The sequence below is a fragment of the Cotesia glomerata genome, linkage group LG8 (genome assembly GCF_020080835.1).
Source record: "Cotesia glomerata isolate CgM1 linkage group LG8, MPM_Cglom_v2.3, whole genome shotgun sequence".
Classification (NCBI taxonomy): Eukaryota; Metazoa; Arthropoda; class Insecta; order Hymenoptera; family Braconidae; genus Cotesia; species Cotesia glomerata.
The window spans coordinates 16,720,494-16,743,113 of NC_058165.1; the positions used below are offsets into that span (position 1 = coordinate 16,720,494).

The 22,620-nt window shown below is 32.4% G+C and overlaps 1 protein-coding gene across 3 annotated transcripts in view; it reads right to left on the reverse strand.

Moving 5' to 3' along the window:
• Positions 1-22,620, reverse strand: part of LOC123270511 (calcitonin gene-related peptide type 1 receptor-like) — a 280,947-nt gene that overhangs the window by 59,651 nt on the left and 198,676 nt on the right. For all 3 annotated transcript variants that reach the window (XM_044736600.1, XM_044736601.1, XM_044736602.1), the window contains one exon: positions 1,753-1,859. In XM_044736600.1, the coding sequence (XP_044592535.1) occupies positions 1,753-1,859 (107 nt within the window). The remainder of the gene's footprint in view (positions 1-1,752; positions 1,860-22,620) is intronic.

The window sequence follows — 22,620 nt, forward strand, 5'->3', positions numbered from 1 at the left end:
GTTAACCCAGCCTCGACCATGCCAATGATTATCCAACCTTGGGCCAAGACTGGCTAACCTAGCCTTGGCCATTCATTGGCGACCAAAACGTGGGCCAAGACTGGTTAACCCAGCCTCGACCATGCCAATGATTATCCAACCTTGTGCCAAGACTGGCTAACCTAGCCTTGGCGATTCATTGGCGACCCAAGCTTGGGCCAAGACTGGGCAACCAAGCCTTGGTCGGCCCAATTATTACCCGAGCCTGGGCCAGAACTGGGTCACTCAGTCACGGCCACAATGATTACCCAAGGGTTAGCCAAGATTGGGAAACCTACACTAAAAAAAAAAATTAACTTGATTCAAGAAAAAAATTCTTGAACCAAGAAAATAACTTTGAAGAGTTTAATTGTCTTCAATCAAAACGAAAAATTCTTTAATTAAATAAAATTTACTTAAATCGAGAAAAATTTCTTAGTTTAAGAATTTTTCTACTCAAATCAAGAAGATGAAATTCTTAAAAATTATTTACTTGATTTAAGTAAATTTTTTTTTCTTTGTAACCATGGGCGTTGAATGGCAACCCAGACTTGAGCTAGAATTGGGTAACCTAGCCTTAGCCATTCAATGGGAAATTCAAATTTAATAAATTATTAAGTAATGGAATTTTATACAGTAAATATTTATTGTTTAACGAATATTTGCTAACGAATTCTAAAATTTAAAATTTATTATTTAACCAAGACAATTGCATATCGTCAAAATTGATATAGTCTTAAAAAAATTAAAATATAATAATTTACAGTTGAATTTTTAATATTGATAATTTTAAACATAAAAATTTATCATAAGATATTAAAAATATACAGAACGATGTACAAAGTTTAAAGTAATATAAGAACTTGACTCTTGCATTTTTTTTAACTATAATAAACATTTGTAAAAAATAGTTAATTTTCATCGAAACACAATATTAAATAACATAAATTATATAAATAATAAACCGCCACACTTCGTCACCATATAGATTTAGCTTATCAGAATAATGAGATGTGCATCAACTTATCGGTCGTACGGTGTAAGGGTTAGTTATCAGTCTGGCAAGCGCGCGGCTCGGGTTCGAATCTCGATTAGAACGGATACGATTTTCACTTTATTTCTATAATTAGCAACAGTTAGGTTCGAATTTACTTTACTTACAAAATAAAATAAAAAAATAACATCCCAATAATTCTTTTTTATCATTTTTTATCAAATGGCATGGGCCAGACTTGAAAATTAACTATGGCTCAGCCCTGGTAACCAGGCATGGGCCAGTCCTGGTAATCAGGCGTGGGCCAGTCCTGGTAACCAGGCTTGGCCCATCGTTATCATCCCAGACTTCAACCAAGACTGAGCCAAGCCTGGCTTACAAGCTTGGCCCAGACTTTTACATAGTTGGGCCAAGCTTGGGCACCGTGGTACTTTCCTCTATGGGTTTTACCTTAGTTATCCGATTAAAAATTATTAATATATTTTGAGACTCAAAAAAAATTGTAACAATATTTTTTTTTAATTTTATTCAAGTAACATTTTTTTTATAAATTATCTCTATAATAATTTATTTGCTTAAAAATGAGAAAATTATCATATAAAAGTTAACTTCAGTAATATTAATTGAATTATTAATAATAATTATTGTTCATTATTTTTCACTTTTTATTTTAAAATTTATTTAGTTAATTAAATTATTAAATGAATGAATTAATAATATGATAAATAAATGGAACTTACATGTAAATCAGCAGTATTAACGCAAGTCGTATAATTGCTCCATACGGCATTAGTCTCTGGGTGTCGGAACCAGCTTCCATTTGCGTCACAAACTTTGTGAGCTGTTACTGTAAAAAAAATCAAAATTTTACTGATTACAAAAAATTTCATTAATTAATAATAATAATAATGGTAATAATTAATTAATTAATTATTGGGTAGCTTGGCATAAATTAAATTTCATAAAGTATAAGTTTGAGGGATTACATGATTGAAGCTCAAAGAGAAAATTGTAACACACGCACAAGAGAAAACGAATTTATGTTACTTTTAAAATAAAATATTATGTTGCGGCATCGCCAAAGGCTTCTGGAATAATAAATTGAAAGGAGGTTTGTTGGAAAATTAACCTTTTAATTAAATAAAAGGTCATCGCTAATTTCTTCGGCAGAAAAACGTACAAAATTAATAAATAACTTGATATTTGAAGAGCGTCCTTATTTGAGCGCTGTTTTTTTGTCGGCCGGATTCTGTGAAAACAAAAATTGGATGAGTTTAATTATTTCGTTTGTTATTTTTATTCACTCGTGTGGAATTTTTTCAATTGGAGTAGTTATCTATGTAGTAGAGATTAAATTAATTAAAATGACTTCTGACGTAAAGCTTAATTTAAATAACTAAATGGAAGAAAGATATGTGATTTATCATTTTTAATCAAATTTAGTCACTTTTAACAATTTTTGATTCCAATCCTATCAAAAAAATTCACATGAGCTTATATGGGAATCTATATAGGAAATTATGGATGCTCATAGAAACCAATAAGAATCCACATAGGAAGTATGGATTACTATATTATGGGAAACCCACATAGAAAAGTATGGATTTGTATAGGAACCCATAGGAACCTATATAGAAACTTGTGAATATTGATAAATGGCACCGTGTAAAAACGCCTATTATCAAAACCTGGTTTGAGTAGTTAAATTTTTTGACCCAAGATGGCAAATATGTCACCGCCATAAGAATACACGATCTGGTTTGAGTAGTGCTGTTTTCGACCACAAGGTGGTGTCTTGCAATTGCCATGTACCAATAAACATGGATTCCTATAAGGGAAATTCACGTAGGAAGTATGGATTTCTATAGGAATCCAGATGGGAATCTGTGGATACATGGATTCCTACATGGAAATCGACGTAGGAAGTATGGATTCGTATAGGAACCCATAGAAATCCACATAGGAAGTATGGATTCCTATAGGAATCCACATGGGAACCTGCAGGTTTATGGATTTCTATACAGAGTGTCCCAGAAGTAACGGACACCATTGTAGCATCTGATAAGCAAAATAGTTCTGAGACAAAAAGTCCTTAGCCATTTTTTAATCAGATGCATAGATAATTAATTATTAATTAAAATAACGTCCTTTTATGCGTTAGAGAGAGAGCACTAGTGTCAAGTCAAGTGCGTTCCAACGAAGACGCTTGCACGTATGAATGTGTAAGTAAATATGTGTGACTACGTTAGCTATAGAAACTAGTTAGTCATACAGTTAGTTGTGTCTTTGTTTGGCACATACTTGACTGGACACTGGCGCTCTCTCTCTAACAAATAAAAAGACGTTATTATTAATTAATAATTAATTATCTATGCGGTTAATTGAAAAATGGCTAAGGACTTTTCGTATCATAATTATTTTTTTCATCAGATGCTACAATGGCGTCCGTGACTTTTGGGACACCCTGTATAGGAAATCCATATAGAAAGTATGGATTTCTATAGGAATCCACATGGGAACCTGTAGGTTTATGGATTTCTATGTAGGAAATCCATATAGAAAGTATGGATTTCTATAGGAATCCACATGGGAACCTGTGGATTCATGGATTTCTACATGGAAATCCACATAGAAAGTATAGATTCGTATAGGAATCCATAGGAATCCACATAGGAAGTATGGATTCCTATAGGAATCCACATGGGAATCTGTGGGTTTATAGATTCCTACACGGAAAAAAATAAATAGTAAATGCAACATGATGCAGTCTTGGTAAATAAACATGATGAAATCATGTTGCATCCACATGATTTGTCATGTTTCGGCTACATGACAATCATGTTGCGGTAACATGAGAACATCATGTGGCATTCACATGATTTATCATGTGGATGCCACATGACAATCATGTTGCGGTAGCATGAGAAAATCATGTTGCGGTAGCATGATTTTCATGTAGCCTTAATAGCATAAAATTAAGCTGCAACAACTAAATATTTATGCTTCAAAAAAATTATTTATTATCAAGCAACTAGATTTTTTCGGATTTATAATTTTGTAGATGAAAATTAGAGTAAATCATCAAATTAAATCATTTGTAATGATATTTTTGTTTAAGGATTTAGGGGTAGTCAGAATTAAAAAAAAAAATCGATTTTTTTTTGCATTTTCTTTAAGTCTAATAACTTAAAAATATTGTCTGAAAGTTTTAAGTGAATCCGACAAATACTTTTCGAGTTATTCGACAAATAACAAAGGACGCTCAGGCACTCCAGAACGCTCGAGAGCAGGTAGTGTAAAACTTTAAATGCGTTTTTCTCAAAACTATGTTTTTTAAACTGGTGATCACTGTAACTCGAAAACCGCTCAGTAGATTTCAATGAAACTCATACAGTTTTTGGAAAACATAAAAATCTCGTGTCCGATCGAAGGATTTTTTTTTCTTCAAAAATTTTGATTTTTTATAAACAACTAGCGGACCCGACAGACGTTGTCCTGTACACACGTCTTAAATTTATAAATTTTAGGAATGAGCTTGTATAGTTAAAAACATCATTAGTTAACAATATACAATGGGCATTCCTCAATAATTAACATTTTCGTAAATATAAGTCCATTCTGATTTTATAATCATCGAGACCTTTCATTTGAGTATCCACATGAATTTTTTTATATATCTTATATATATGATATTTATGAAATATATGAAAAGTGCATGTGGGTACTCAAGGTCAACAACAATTTATAAATCAAAAATCTATTAAATAAACATTTTCCCATTGACTGAATTGTGAATCTAAACCATTCTGGAATCCACCGGAAGACACACAAAAAATTTCATTAAAATCGGTCCAGCCGTTTAGGAGGAGTTCAGTGACAAACACACGCACAGAAGAAATATATATATATACTAGCTGACCCGGCAAACGTTGTTTTGCCATGTAAATAATTTCTAGAGAATTTCTAGTGTCGAAAAAAAATTACTAACTTATTGGAAGTGTATAAGGATGTGGAATATGAATGAAAAAGGCCTGGAGCGCTGTGAACGATGAGAGAATGTTGTTTAAAAATAACAAAACACCAAACATTAATTGTTTTAATTTATTAAAAGTAATAATTATTTATATAATTAATTAATTACATAATATTAATCTCTTAATGCTGCAGCGTGAACAATATTTTTTGTTAGCCCGTCTTTAGCTAATACAAACAAACTTGATGGTTTACCCACTCGAGAGCATGCAACGTATAATTGTCCGTGTGAAAAACATGGTGTGCTCAAATCTAAGCCACAAACAGACATTGTTTGGCCTCGGAAATTGAATACGCTTAAATTGAATTGGCACATCTGTGGGTATAATAGGTATTCGTGGTATCAATATATTTTCACCTCGAAACTTGCCATTTAAAATGGTGCCTTCGATAACGTTTTTCATTAATTTTTTAATGACTAATCGCGTACCATTGCATAGCCGTGGCGGGTTCAAATTACGAAGCAAAATAATTGGAGATCCAACCTTCAATTGTAAGTTATGCGGTGGCATGCCTGGCAAATCTAGTGAGTTCAAAAACTCTGTTGGAAAATTTACAGCTTCAGTGTCATCGCAAACTGTATCAATAGATTTATATGATACCAAGTCCCCTGGCAATAACTGTTGTATCTTCAGATTTAAAATGACAACGTCCACATTTTTTGCAGCTAACATTGCTCTTTCTGCAAGCCACTCGAGATTTATGTAATTCGTGTGTACATCGGGAAATATTTGTTCAATGAGAGCATCTTGCGAATCAATGATTGTGCAGAAATCATTCGCTAATTTTATGTATCCAGTTTCAGCTATAGTGACTTTTCCATCGCCGATATCTAAGAGTTGTTTTGAGAATGTTTCAGCGGATGGATCTTGAAGCATTTGAACGCGCATATTTACTTTCAGCTGTACTATTTCAACATTACGCCAAAATGTCGATGATTTTAAGCAGGCGTTGATTTCATCAGCGTATGTTGAACGTGAAATGACGGGAAGTGTTTGTCTGAAGTCACTTGAAAGGACTAACAGAGTGCCACCAAATAGTTTGTCGTTGTTTTTAATATCTTTCAATGTCCTGTTCAACGCCTCAAGCGAATGTTTGTGTGCCATGGTACCATTCATCCCAGATGATAATTTTACTCTGTTTCAGCACTGTGGCTATGGACGATTGTTTTTTTATGTTGCACATTGCGTCAGGGTTATTTTGAATATTTAGTGGTAGCTTAAATACTGAATGAGCTGTTCTGCCTCCATCCAATAAAGTTGCCACAATGCCCGATGATGCAACGGCCAATGCGATGCCATTATTGGATCGTATTTTGGCGAGAATTAGCGAAATAAGGAATGTCTTGCCAGTTCCACCTGGTGCATATAAAAAGAAGAATCCACCTTGTCCTGCTGAAACTGCGAGCATAATGCGGTCGTAAATGGTTCTTTGTTCCTTATTCATTAGTGGGACATTGCGAGTAACAATCGCCGCCGTTTCGAAAGTGTTGTACTGCATTTCACGATTCATTTCAGTGTTCATTAAATCAGTTGCACCTCGATTTGGCGAATTCATACCGAAATGACTGAGTGGTAAGTTGGCAATGATAATGCAAAGATCCTTAATAGCAATCAATGCTTCATTGTACATATCATCGCTGAATGTTATCGCTAGATCGTTACGCCGTGTACGATGTTGATGCAATATATCATCAGTCATTGAATCTCTGTGATTATCCTACAATATCTCTGCTCGGGCTGGAAAACATGTAGTCAACACTATAGCGAATAGTAGACGAATTTGTATTGCTGTACAGTTCAATGCTGCTTCAGCAAGCATACATTCCCACTGATTGTCATCTTCTAGCAAGCCGAGTGCAAGGCATGCATCTATATACGTTGTATACTGTTGCCCATTCACTTTACGTATATCTTGAAATGACAATGGGCCAGTAACATTAACCAACAATAGTCGAAGATAAAAGCACTCAGTCTGTCTTGGATTCACTGTAAATACTCGCCCCAAGGCGTTTGATTTGAATAAATTGGGGCATGCATCAACTGGTGAGCCTTTCTTGCGGGGTATCCATTGTTTTGTTTGAGCCCATGTGAAATAGCGTGGTACTTGTGAATAGAGTAAAGTACGTGCAAAGGCACCAAAATCATCCGCACGATTACACAATTCAAAAAATTCAGTGAGTGTAGTTTTTGGTGGATTTATAGCACGATCAATCGCTGTCTCGCTCGTGAAATATACACGCTGACCATTTTCAAGATGAACGGCTAACTGAACAATTGCTGGATCCCGTTCATGAATTGGAAAAACAAAGATACGCCAAACAGTTTCATTGGAGCTGATGTACCGACCTATTTGGTAGAGCGTTATTTCATCGTTTTTATTTACTGGAGGAGCATTCACATTGGTATTTTCCACTCTAAACACCGCCATGTCACTGCCTTTATGGACATACTTGCAAATGTATTTGATGCTCTTCACAGAACTGCAGAACTCAACATTAATATAAGCATTGTATGTTTTGCTCAGAAGGGGCGAATATGGCACGACCCAACGATTGTCAATATCAATGTCTGTGTTGATGATGTTTTTAATATATGATTGTCCGCCATTATCTGGATTCCTTCGACGATATATTGGATATCCGTCGACATTTGTGATTGTATCGTTAGTGAAATCTTTAGGGAAATTTTTTGTACATTTTCCATCTGACATGCAAGGCGATGAACGATTAAAAGTACCGCATGGGCCATGAATCATGTTTGCTGTAACAATATCAAACAGCAATTGATCAGTAGACGGATCGGGAATTTCTGCAGAAATTATATTATCTATTTCTTCAGGACGGATTTTGTCGATTAACCAAACCAAAATGTGGGCATGAGGTAATCCTCGCTTTTGCCACTCAACCGAATACAGCCAGCAACGTGTGGGACCGAATACATGTGATTTAGTAATAAAATTTATTAATGACTTCAGCTTTTGTCTAAACACACGTGCTGTAATGTCATGACGATGTATTGCATTTTGGCCAGGCAACAGCAAAGATGTAATCTCTGGCCATTTTGGATTACATGTGAACGTGATAAATAAACACGGTCGCCCATATTCGCGCACGAAAGTCAGAGCATCCTGTATATACTCTTGCATATGACGTGGACTGCCTACGTACGATGATGGTAGAATGACAGAGTTACCAATTTCGGCGGCGTCGGCGTTGTTGACAATAGCGTCTCGCAAGTGAATGTACTCTTCCACACGTAGCTTGAGTTGATTATATCGTAAGTATCGTAGTCGTTCGCCTTCTATCTTCGCGTACATGTCGACCATGAATTGTTGACAAAGCTCTCGAAATCGTAGAATGACGTTATCCAGCCCGCGTCTAATCATCAATCTATACGCATAATAATCCTTCGAGCTAACGTTCTTGTTTGTTTCGGCTCCTGTAATAATATATTCATAAATATTAATTTAAGTTAATTGCGTTTAATAATTTAATTGTTTTGTTAAAAGTGTAATAATCAAATTCATAATAAATGAAGTACCTGATACGGGATCTCGTTGTTTAATATTTATGCTATATCCGTCTTGTCCCTTCCAGAAGATTAGCGGATATTGGAGAGCGTCATATGAACGGTGTGTATCAGCAATGAACTGAAGATTATTATTTCTCCTACGAATCACAATTTCTCGTGCACCTGTACGATCGCCAACCATGATTCCAGCAACGTCGTCAGCAACAGGTGCATTGAATCTACGAATGTGTTCTCCAGCTGGTGTTTTATCAGGATTAATAACAATAGCGTGATTATCGCTTTCTAATTTGTGCATGTGGGATTTGAATATTTTCAACAATTCATTATGCTCATTCAATAGAGCATCCAGCTCGCTGACGATGCGTCTAGCAAAGAATGAATCAAGGTTATTGTAGCCACAACGTGCATCCACCCGATTGGCTAGTGCGCTTCCGGAGTCCTCGCCGCCCATAAAGTAGATTTGTAAAATTTATGTGGTTCGTTTGGCATTGGCAGCAATGAGCCTATTTTATGATAAACTTGGCCTCTGATTTTAAATGTAGAATTGTATTGTTGACCATTTGCATTAGTATTTTGAACTATTTCTGTTGCTCCGAACGATGTCATTTGAAAGCATGAGTTGAATGTTCGAATGGACTTCAGGAACACGTTAGAATCTGGATCTGTGCCGATAAGCAAACCGTTCAATGGTTCCGGTGGTGTTTCAATTACAGGTAGTTGTACCTTCCCTGACGCGCAACACATCCCGGCTGGTTCATTTTGTAATTTCAAAGCAAGACCATACGGGCATTCTTTGTCCATAGCACCAATTACTACTTTTGAATGAGCATAATATTCAATATCGGGCTCATACTGGAATGCTAGACGCAGAAATGATGTAGCTACAAATGCTCGATGTGCCTGTTGGCGTTGTTGGTCATTCGCTCTGCGTCTATTGACAGTAAAACGGTGTGATTGTCGTTGTTCTAATCTCATGACTTCATTGCGTTCAGCTCGTGTATCGTCTGATTGTTCTTGACGCAATTGCGCCATTCTCACACGCGCTCCAGTATTTTCTTCCTGAACTTGTTCTTCGGTTCTTTGGACTCTTCTATTTCGAATGCTTCTAGATTTATTTTTATCGCGGCTCAAATTGGCCCCTTTGCGTTTTGTTGGCATTGTTCACTGTACAATACAAAACACACATGAATAGAACTGATTGAATTATTTAATTATTATATTAATCATTTATTTTATCTTTGATTACATTAAATATACATGTAAAAATTAGATAGTTCCACGAAAGCGAAAAATTTTATGTTTCTTAATTATATCGAAAATACATATTGTTAGAAATAATGAAAAAAAAAATTTTTGTCAAAGTTAGAGCTCTTATAAGTAAACACAAAAAAAAATTTCCCAATTGTAATAAAAATTGAACTTTCACCGAATTCGTTTTTCACCATTCCCAACAATATTTTCGCTATAAATAAGAAAGAATAATTTTTGATTTTATAATAAACGTAAAAAATAATTTATACTTACAACTCAATAGCCGTTGTTTGCGGGAACTCGTGACACGTGTTGAGTATTTTAGAGGTTATGTAAGTCACTTAATTAACTGATCGTGCGATTTACACTCAAAATTAATAATTTTATTAGTTATTAATAATTAATTATATTCAATAATATTAGTTATTAATAAATAAATAATAAAGTTACTCGAGAATATATTTGATATGAGAGTTACATTGAGATAGTAAAAATGTTTAACTACTACGCTTGAAGCATAAACACTAATAATAGCCGAAAACTGTAGAGGTAACATCCCTACTCCGTGCTGTTTACAGGGTGAGAAGTGACACCGGTAGACACATGGAGGGGATAACTTACCAAGTGATAATAATTGATGTTATCGAGTGGGATAGAAAATGATAAAATTATGAAAATGACTATTAAAAAGCAAGGGTTGGTGATAAAAAAGTGCAAATTTAGAGTTGTATGTATTTTTTGATGCCACATAATAAAAATAAAAAAAAATTTTATTAAAAAAATAAAAAAAAAATTTTTAGGGTGAACACCCCTTATCACTTAGAGGTTAGAAAAATGGATAGTAGCCGATTCTCAGGCTTACTGAATATGCATAAAAAATTTCATGAGAATCGGTCAAGCCGTTTCGGCTATTATATATTTAATATATATATATATATATATATATATATATAGCATATATATATATATATATATATATATATATATATATATATATATATATATATATATATATATATATATATATATTAAAGCAAATTTTAAGGGAGTTGGGAAAGAACGGATAGGGGAAAGGGGGGACCTACTCAGTGGGAATTTTTCCGTAATTGAAAAAATAATCAGACAACCCAGACTGGGAATCGAACCCAGATCTCTCGGTTACGCGCCAAGGGCTCTACCAGTTAAGCTATCCGAGACAAGTACTGACTACTTTATTCAGTCACGTATATAAGACCCACCGAGCAAACAACGCCACCGTCCATCTTACGGTAAAGAGCCATATATATAAAGATTAACTGTTGGTTTTCTCCCTAAAATCTAGAGAAAAATTTCTTGAGGCCGCCATTTTGTTAATGTTAAAAAAAAGCATCGATCAGGCACTAAATTAACTATTAATGGAACTATTTTTTCTTCTCCGATTGATTTTATATGAATCTTCAAGGATTTATGATGGTCACCGCAAGGACCTTTTTTTGAATTGGGTCAACACAAACAGCCATAACTTTTGAAATAATTAATTTTTTTCTTTCAAATTTTCGTTAAGTCACGTCAAAACATTGAGTAATAATGCCATACTATTATTTTTTTTAAATAAAATGATTTGCTGACAAAAAAAAAATTATTAAAAATTCTCATTTTTTCATGTCTCTGACTGCCCCTAACCCCTTAAATAAATTATCTTATTTTTTTGACAATTTTTTTTAGTCAAAAACATTAGTACGTAGTAAAAATTTTTTTTCAATAGAAAAGAATAGCATTTGATCGTCATTATCATGCGTGGAATGTAAAAATAAATAGTCACGCTAATTGTGTAAGGAACCTTAATCTCTTAATACCACCAATTGTACCTTGTTTATCGATAAAAAAAGAAGGCTTGAATTATGTTGCAACAAGACACTTGATTTTCAAAATAATAACAATTAATAATAATTTAATTACTTTTATCAAAAACCAAAGCTATTGTCGATAAGAATTTTATATAATTTGAATCAACAAAGATATCGTTCACAAATTGTATAATTCAATAATTTACTCTTATTTTCATCTGCAATATTATAAATCCTAAAAAATCTAGTTACTTTATAATAAATAATGTTTTTGAAGCATAAATATTTAGTTGTTGCAGCTTAATTTTATGCTATTAAGGCTACATGAAAATCATGCTACCGCAACATGATTGTCATATGGCATCCACATGATAAATCATGTGAATGTCACATGATTTTCTCATGTTACCGCAACATGATTGTCATATAGCCGAATCATGACAAATTATGTGATGCAACATGATTTCATCATGTTTATTTACCAAGACTGCATCATGTTGCATTTACTATTTATTTTTTTCCGTGTATATGGGAAATCCACATAGGAAGTATGGATTCCTATAGGAATCCACATAGAAACCTGTGGATTCATGGATTTTTACATGGAAATCCTCATAGGAAGGATGGATTAATATAGGAGTCCAAGTGGAATCAACATAGACCTCATAAGAACGTGAGTTAGACCAGTGAGTAGCGTAGAAGACTGTCAGCCATGATATACTGGGTTCAAATCCATCAGGCATGAACAATTTTTTCATTAGATAAAATAACAAAATCCGTTTTCCAGAATTAATTTTACTTAATAGTTAATTAATAGCAATTACTTCATAACGATTTTAATTTTTTAAATAAATTTTTTTCGTCTGATTAATATGGGAATCTATGTATGATCCTACCCTGGGTTTCTTCATAGGAAACCATATAGGAATCTATTTGAAAACTCCATGTCAAAATCTAGGCAGGTTTCTCATATGTATTCTTTTGATAAGAAAACAGAGAACGTGTCATTTGTCATTTTTGAACAAATTTATTCAGTTTTCACAAGTAAGTCATGCAATATTTTTTTTTTTTTTTTCATTAATGAATAACTTTTTAAAATAAGAAAAATATAATTTCCGATCAGTAAAAATAAATAAAATACGGCAAGTGGCTAACACGTGCTAAGAATCGGCGAAACAAGTTAAGGGTAGCTATAATTTTCGCCGAGGTCCAGGCTTAAATACTTGAGATTAATAAGCGGTCGTTTTTCCAGTAACCCTTCAGGGAATTTTATTTATTTTTCCTCCGGAATGATTCTATATTTATATTTATGAGTTTATTTAGAAGCACAAGGGCTGTTGGGTGTAGTTATCAATGACTAATGACTTATAGCTAATAAATTTGTCAGGGAAGAGAGTAGAAGACTTAACAGCCGAGACCAGTGATTGCAGTTTCAATCGGCTTAGCGAAACGAATGGAAATTTTGAAAAAACGTTTTTAGAGATAATAGATAATTTAATAAACTATTTCACCACAAAGCGGTTTTTTCAAAAATTTCATTCGCTTCGTCAAACCAATCGAAACTGCAATTGCTCTGCTGTTGGGAGTGTGACAGAGATAGTTCCGTTGAACTCCGTGAGAGCAAAGCGAGAAAAAGATGGTCTCGCCTGTTAAGTCGACGGAAATGCAAGTCAGAAAGCAGCCAGGCCTCTATCGTCAATCAAGTGTGAGTGTGTGACGTTCGAAACGTCGACAGTGGTGTATTGATTCACGATATTGCTTTGAGTTTGATATAAATAACGCTATAAATTATAACCAATGTTGATGTGTTGCTCCGTCTATTTGTGTTGGAAATTACAAAAACATTGAAGTTAGCAGTTACTTTATAATTTTTTAATTTTATTTAATAAAAAAATTTGTTTTAAAAAATTTATTTATTTATTTATTTATTTAGTTTTAATGCCAAGGCGTTAAGCCGAATGGCAAATTTTACATACAAAGATAATGTTCAAATAAGTACAATAAATTTTGAAGCATTGATAGAGTACATAAAACAGATTGCAATTAAAACAAGAGTGTAAATCCAAATTTTTATATACATCACAATATTATGTTATTTTCCAGCATACTAATTTCTAACTATTCGTTACTCATTAGAAAATCGAACAATTTAATTTTGAAAGTCTCCAAACTAAGAGCATTTACAATCTCAGAAGGTAAGTCGTTCCATAACCGAATAGCTGTTATTACAAATGAATGCTCATAGGACGTAGTAGCAAAATTTGGCATCTTAAAGGAAATATTATTCTTAGCTGCCAGCCTATCTGATCGCCTAATTTCAGGATCTTCTTCTATGAATAATCTACGTAGAAACTTCGGTTCACCCGTCGTTATTAATTTGAAAAATAAACAAGCCAGATAATACAGTCTTCGTGATTTTATATTCAGCCAATTTAGTGAACTAAAATTGCAATTTTAATTTTTTAAAGTTTTTACATGTCAATTTTTTTTTACCATAATTTATTTGTTATAAAATACTAAATTAATTTTTATTTTTTAACGACAGAGCAACGAGTGCTTGGGAATTTAAATAAAGTGACGGAAAAAAGGAAATTGAGATGGACTGATGCGATGTAAGCGAGAAAAGAGTGAAATAACTTGGTCAAAGAGAGTGAAATAACTTGGTCAAAGAGAGTGAAATAGTTCGAAAGAGAATTGAAATAGAGGTGCGTTTTGGAATAACATTCGCTTAGTGTTGATAGTGTGGGAGTCCAAGTTTTAACTTGAAACGAGTTCTCTTTGGATCAATGGAAGTGCTTGCGAGAAAAAGCAAGGTTTATTTTTTTGAGTTTGGTTAAAAAGCTTTAGAATATGAGTTATTTCTTCGCTAAGAGATTTGTAGGAAAAATATCATTAAAGGACACTTAGGTCGCTTCAGAAGTGCTAAAACTGTCAAATTTCGCGATTTAAGACTTAACATGGTGGGAAATTTAGCATCAAATGTTTGAATCGTTTATTTGAGAAATCCCATAAGTCAACAATACTAAATTTTTCAAGAGAATCAAAAAATATTTTTCTCGGTTAAGTTTGCATTAACATTATGAACCAATGATGAATAATAATAATGTTGGCATTCCTAAAAAAGAATCAAGCATGAAAAAATTTGATTATTGATTACTACAATTAATAATAATGATTTAAAGTCAATTGACTTATGAGGTTTCTCACCAAAACGAACAAAATAATAATAAAATCATTAATTTATCAATTTTTCTCCGTCAATTATTTATTATATTTATGAAATAAAGTACAAAATATGTATTTCAACTACAATTAACGAAAATAATAGTTAATGATAATTTATTTTCAAATTCAAATTAGTGAACTGAGAGTCAACAGTAAAACAATGAAACAAATGACTAAAATTTTAAAATTTCTATAATTCATTCTAATTTAGTCCTAATTTTTTATTAAAAGTTTATATTTTACTAATTTGGAAAAGAAATTTATTTTTAATCAATAAGAAAATTGAGTTTTCTCTCCTAGTAACTTTTCAGCCGTACTCACTTGTATCCGGGTCAAATGTTGTTTTAATAGTTTTAAGAACAAATTCATTTTATGTTTGTTATTAAATAACATTTATTATTATAGTTTTAAGAACAAATTTTTTATGTTCGTTATTAATAAACACCTAATTTTATGAAGATCGTGTTGTCAGTATGCTAAATCCTTTATTTGTGTTTTTTAATTATAGTTTTTTTTTAATTATCCTAAATATTTTATAGTTAAATATATAAACAATAATGTTTCTAAGGTTGAAATAATATAAAAGATTTTTTAATAAACAACTTCATGCACTCATTTTGTACTTGTCTTACCAGACACAATAAAAAAAATCTGGAAAACGGTTGACCCTAAAGGCCATCCCTGCAACTTCCCGCTAATTCCATATCTAAGCGCTTAAAATTGCACTTTAACGTTTTTGAGCTCTTTGAGCTCAAAAATAAATTTATGTTATTTCGAGCTCTCTGAGCTCGAAGAGTTAGTTGTTCTAAGCTTTTGAGCTCTTCGAGCTCAAAAGTCTGATAGAAGTTTAATGAAACAGTATTTTTTGAATTTTCAAACCGCAATATCTTCTGAATGAATGAACCGATTTTCACCCGATTGACAGTATTCCACACAGTTTTTCAAATTCTATAATATATTATTGAACACAAACTGATCGAACCGAAAATTTTAGAGAAATTTTAAAAATTCACTTTTTCCGAATTTTTTCGACAACGATAACTCCTGAACCAATCAACCGATTTTCACGTTCTTGGTGGCGATCGACGTGGTTTTTTGGGTTCTAATAATTATTTCATTTCATCTAATACGATCCAAAAAGAAATGTCGAAGTTATGTGAAAAAAATACTTTTTTCGAAATTTTTCGTTTTCGATAACTCTCGAACGAATCAACCGATTTTGACGGAACTGATGGGAATCGACGTGGTTTTTCAAATTTAAGAGCGTATTAGTTTTTGGAATTTTATACGTTGAGCCGTTTGAAAGTTAATCCAAAAAAACGATTTCTTAAAAATTTTCATTTTGAGATGTGTGTGTGTGTGTGTGTGTGTGTGTGTGTGTGTGTGTGTGTGTGTGTGTGTGTGTGTGTGTGTGTGTGTGTGTGTGTGTCTATGTGACTAGCTTATAACTTTTGAACGAATAAACCAATCGGAATCTACTAAACGGCGTTCTAAAGAGTTCCTTCAAACTTAGATTTCCTGTGAATTTGAACCGATTAGGACCGATAGACTTTGAGAAATTTTAAAAAATCTAAAAAAAATGAGGAAAAAATTTTTTTTGAAAGTGGTTTTTTTGGAATAACTTTTAAACGGCTCTATCGATCAACTTCAAAAACTAATCCGCCCTTAAGTTTGAAAAACCACGCTGATCGTCGCTAATCCGGTCAAAATCGGTTGATTCGTTCGAGAGATATCTGAGCAAGGCCTCGTGACGTTGTCAAAATAATTTGGCAACGCAGGTAAGCTCAAAGATTTGGGGACTAGACTAGACAGAAGAACGAACGAGACTCTTGTAAGGGGGGATAAGTGTTATGGCTCAAACAGGTCTTACGGCTGCACCTCCCCGCATGGGCCCCGCTGGTAACTGGTCGGGTTGTCATTATATTACCGATCAGGCTAACGCAGTCGTCGAATGGGTTGATACAGTTAACTTAGTACGAGGACAGATTGACATTAAATTCAACTCAATTCACATCTGTCCTATGATAGCGTAAATGCTTGAGGACAGGGTTTTTCCTTGCCGGCAAACTTGGCTGTGTATTTCCTATGTGAGGGTAGGATAGATATACGTGCGTGTATAGCTCTTTTGAGCCCAGGAAACGGCCTCTTCGGAGGTAGGCAAACGCCTCGCCATATATTCTCCTCGTTCGAGAGATATCGTGAACGAAAGAAAACCGAAAAAAGTGTTTTTTTGACATAACTTCATCATTTTTTCTCGGATCGTTTTTGATGATATAAAATAATTTTTAGAGCTTAAAAAACCGCGTCGATCGCCGCCAAGAACGTAGAAATCGGTTGATTGGTTCGAGAGATATTCTCGACAAAATATTTGAAAACAAATGTTTTTTTAACATAACTCCGACATTTTTTGGAATAAATTTTAAACGGATGCGCTGATCAATTTCAAAAACTAATCAGCTATTAGCATGAAAAAATTACGTTGATCGCCGTCAAGCCAGTCAAAATTGGTCAATTCGTTCAAGAGATATCATGAACGAAAAAAAACCGAAAAAAATGTTTTTTTGAAATTACTTGAAATTTCCTAGTTTTATCAATTTAAACTTGAAGATTCTTCATAAAACTAAAAAAATTGCGTCAAATGCTGCCAACCACGTGAAAATCGGTTGATTTATTCAAAAGTTAGTGCGGTTTGAAATTAAAAAAATATTGTTCTATGAAACGTCTATCAGACTTTTGAGCTCAAAGAGCTCAAAAGTATAGAAAAGCTATCTTTTTAAGCTCGAAGAGCTTAAAATAATACATAAATTGTATTTTTGAGCTAGGAGAGCTCAAAAACATCATTAGTGCAGTTTTATGCACCTAGGTATGGAATTAGTGGGAAGTTGCATGGATGGCCTTCAGGGTCTACCGTTTTTCTAATTTTTTTAATTGTTTCTACGTAGGTAATCAGTCTAATTCTTCATAATATTGAATTATTGTAGGATAAATTTAATATTGAGAGGGAAGTGTTTTTTAAAAGTTTAGTGGTCGAACTGAAATTCGACTTTAAGTATAGGTACCGCGGTAAGAGAGAAGGATTTTTCGATGTCCCATCAGTCACACTCAGCCAAATGATAATTACGAGAAACTTGAAAAGTAATCGAGGTTTTTGACAAAGGGATGTTGTTAATTAGTTATTCTGCTATATTATAAGATAAATTTTACTAAGTATTTTGCATTGAACTGAATTTTTTCTACTCAGAAATAGTTTTTTTGGAAAAAAACAAAAAAAATCTTATTTTTGTAACTTTCATATTAAATTATAAGTTTTATAATACTACTAGTCAGTATTTAGAGCCCAGACAGTCAGTAATTAGTAAGTAATGTTCAATATTCAGAGCCATCGGCTGCAACCTTAATTATTACAATTAAATTTTTATTATTATATATTTTATAAACAAAATTATTATAGCTTGTAAGTAAAAACTATAAAACTTGTTTCAGCTCATAAATTCTTCCAATAAAAATTAACAAATAATTTATTTATGTCAATTTTATCTAAATTGGTCAATAATTGGACCCTTTACCCTAGTTAATAATTTCAATAAAAATAAAAACAATAGTCGTCTTAGAATTGTCCAGTAGAACGTCAAAATTTCTTGCATTTAATATTTACCATAAAAAAAAGCTCGTAAATTTTTGTCAACTATCTTAGCTATGTTCAAGTTAAATCTCAAGTTCTAGACTTGCCACTTAACAATTTGGCCAAAACTATTCTTCTACTTAATTAATCTCCAAGGGATTGACATTAATTTAATGAAATTCCCAATTTTTTGGGACCAGAAAGTCATTTAGTTTATTGAATGCGCATAAAAATCATTAACCTGATTATCAACTGAAAAAATGAGCATATCAATACAGGAATAAGGAGTCATAATAAATTACCCGATTTCCCGGCAGCTAGTCTGTCCCTTATCAGACATTCAGTCGGATTTATGTCTCATGTAGATATAGATATATCTTTCTGCGGACGGAAGACAAAGAAGCGAGAACAGATGAGAGCGGAATAAGAGGAATGAAAGTTGTAACAATCCTCCGAACATCCTGAACCACACTCGTCCCATCAATAACTAAGACAAATGCACTAACTCAGACAATGTGTGCTGCTGAAATAGATTTTAGGGTTTTATTCTTAAAAGCTATTCACTTACAACCAAGCTCCGTCGATTACTAAAGATTTTAAAAGGATACTCAAAAAAATTGGCAAGTAACTTTGACTCCTGTAATTTTGAGTGTAGATGTGAAAAAATAAACGACTCCAAGTGTGGAGTAAGTCTGGAGTTTTTTGCAGAGGAGTTTAATAAATCGAATTTAATGAAAAAAAAATTTCATGCGAAGTTTTTGTACTAAAATAAATTTTTATTAAATGAAATAGGTTTTGAATGCAAAATTACCAACAAATACTTTGAACAATTTATCTCAAACTTGATTTTCTACAAAAAAGAAGCTTTTTAATTTTTCCCTATCTCTTATCATTTAAGGTAGAGTACCCAGCACTTGAACACATAAAAAAGGGACCAGTACACTGATAAAAAAATTAACTTGATTCAAGAAAAACTTTTTCTTCAAAATGACATTCTTGTTTTAAGTAATTCAATTCTCTTAATTTAAGAAATTGATTCTCGAATCAAGAAACTTGGTTGTTTTAAAATAAGATATATACAACTTTACTCAAGAATTTCTTTCTCTTGGATTAAGATAGACCATAACATTGGTTCAAGATATTACCAACTTGTTCCAAGTATAGCGCGACTCTTGAATTGAGATATTATTTTACTTGTTTTATGCATATAAATCTTTGTATTTTTTCTATTCTCTATACTAATAAATATTTTTCGGCATTTAAAGGACTACAAATTTTTTTACTTCAAAGTTTTTTTCTGACTTAAACTTATAACATTATAAATAAAAAAATTAGAAAAACGGTTGACCCTGAAGGCCATCCCTGCAACTTCCCGCTAATTCCATACTTAGGCGCTTAAAATTGCACCAATGACGTTTTTGAGCTGTTCGAGCTTAAAAATACAATTTATGGGTTATTTTGAGCTCTCCGAGCTCAAAGAGATTGCTTTCCTATGCTTTTGAGCTCGTCGAGCTCGAAAGTCTGATAGGGATTTGATAAGACACTATTTTTTGAATTTTTAAACCGCAATAACTTTTGAATGAATAAACCGATCTTCACGCGGTTGGCAGCATTCAACGCAGTTTTTCAAGCCTCACAAAAAATTTTAAATTTTGAATTGATCGCGCTAGGAATTTCGGAGTTATTCCGAAAAAACACTTTTTTCGGTTTCCTTTCGTTCACGATATCTCTCGAACGAATCGACCGATTTTGACCGGACTGGTGGCGATCGACGTGGTTTTTTGAGGTTAAGAGCTGATTAGTTTTTGGAATTGAACCATCAAGCCGTTTAAAAGTTATTCCAAAAAAACCACATTTGAAAAAAATTTTTTTTTCAGTTTTTTGAAGATTTCTCAAAATCTATTGATCTGAATCGGTCCAAATAGTTTTCAAAATCTAAGTTTGGTCAAGCCCTTTTGAATGGCACCAACCGCGATGAAATCGGTCAAGCCGTTCAAAAGTTATAAGCGGTTCACATACTTTCACACACACACACACACACACACACACACACACACACACACACACACACATACATACAGACACCGTGACAACCTCGCGGGGATAGTCAGGGAAGCTTCCTGTGACCTTCAAACGTCGAGATCTGATGAAAACTCGATTTTTGCAAAACGGGGTGAAAACAATAACTTCCCGATTTTTGAAAATCTTCTATTTTCTTAGCGGGAAGTTAAAAATTTGTTCTTTAATCAACAATCAATAATTCTTGAAATGAAATAAAATAATTCTTTATTGAAGAGAATCGTTTTTGAATAAAGAATTCACTTGTATCGATCGAAGATAATATAGTCTTGAACCAAGTAAAAATGTTATTGATCGGAGTGATTAGATCTCTCACTTCAAGAAACATGAAATCAAGACAATAATTTCTTGAAATAAGACAACTAGTTCTCTTCAAAATAATTTTCTTGGAGCAAGAATATTTTTCTTGAATGAAGATATTTTTTTTATCAGTGTACTTGAACAGACTTTTCGAATTGTTGTAATATAAAATCCGTATGTTTGTTATGAGTAATATGCGCATGTTATAGTTATTCAATAAAACAGTAATTGATTTCTGTAAGTTTTTTCAATTATAAATCAAAACAATTATATTTTTGTTAACCTAAAAATTAACATGTTGAGAATAGCCGGTAGATGCTATTTTTTTCATGAAAAAGGTACTAAATCGTAAACCAAACAATCAGTAAAAAAAAAACAGTATATCATTATTTTAAGTAAAAAAAATTGTACCACCCAATGAAATAGTCTTTTCTAAATAATACATATTTTTTGCAAAGACATAAACTATAATTTTTATCTTAAATTTTAGCGTCTAACTATGCCTCCAAATTTTCAAAGCGGTACCCAGAAAGAACTTGAACAAGCTGGGGCCGTATAATTTTAACAGCACTCTTACCTCTAATAGGTTTATAGACTAGTGATCAGCATTGTCATTTGTATTAATTACTGCAAATTAAATAAGTTTTATAGCTAAAAATTAGTGTAGTTAAAAATTATTGAACGTTTTGAATTGAGTTTCTTTGATTTATAATTGAAAATTTACTTTGTCTTTCATAAAGAATGTAATTAAAAAATTAAATACAAATATTTCTCATTTTTAAATGAACATATTAAATATTCATACACGGAAAGAAATTTATAGGAACCCTTCCAAAAATTATGGGAATGGTTCCTACAATAAAATGATCATTATAGGTATCAATCCTATGCTTATTATAGGAACCATACTCATAGTTTATTGGAAACATTCCTATACAATAATGGAATAGCTTCAATATATTATGGGAATGGTTCCTATAATATTATAAGAATGGTCCCTATATTATTAAAGGAATGGTTCCTATAATATTATAGGAATGATTCCTATAATATTATGGGAATGATGCACATAATAATAGAAAAATGTTTATGTTCATAATAATGAAGCAATCACATCAAAAATATAAAGTAACTATTATATATTTTTTTGCTAATAAATTTTTTTTTGTAAATAAAAATCGATCTTTCATTAGAGTGAAAAAATTTCTTTTTCATAATTTTTATTCACGTGTGTATTTAATCTTAAATTGTTTATTCCAACTCAGTTATTATTGTGTTAGATAATATTGAAAAATATTGTAGCAATTCTAAAGTTTCTCTAATAAAAGGGAGATTTTCTCACTATACAATTAGAGGAGCAAAGTAGATATGGAAATTCATTGTTTATTTTTACAATTTCATTTTATTTTTAAACTAAATTATTTATTTACAATACATACGTTGAATATTTATTAAATCAACCTTTTGGGTGTGTAACTTTTATTATTTATGTGAACAATATTACTTATTTTTCATATTTCAAATGATGTTATTGGGAAGCAAGTAAAATTATCGAACTTACTAATAACTTTAAATAATTCAAAGTGGTCATCGAAGTCACAAATAATTTGAGTTGTAATGATAAATATCTCAATATTATTAGGCATCATCACTATAATATTATGGGAATGGTTCCCATAATATTATAGGAATGGTTCCTATAATATTACAGAAACCATTCCTATATATTATGGGAATCAT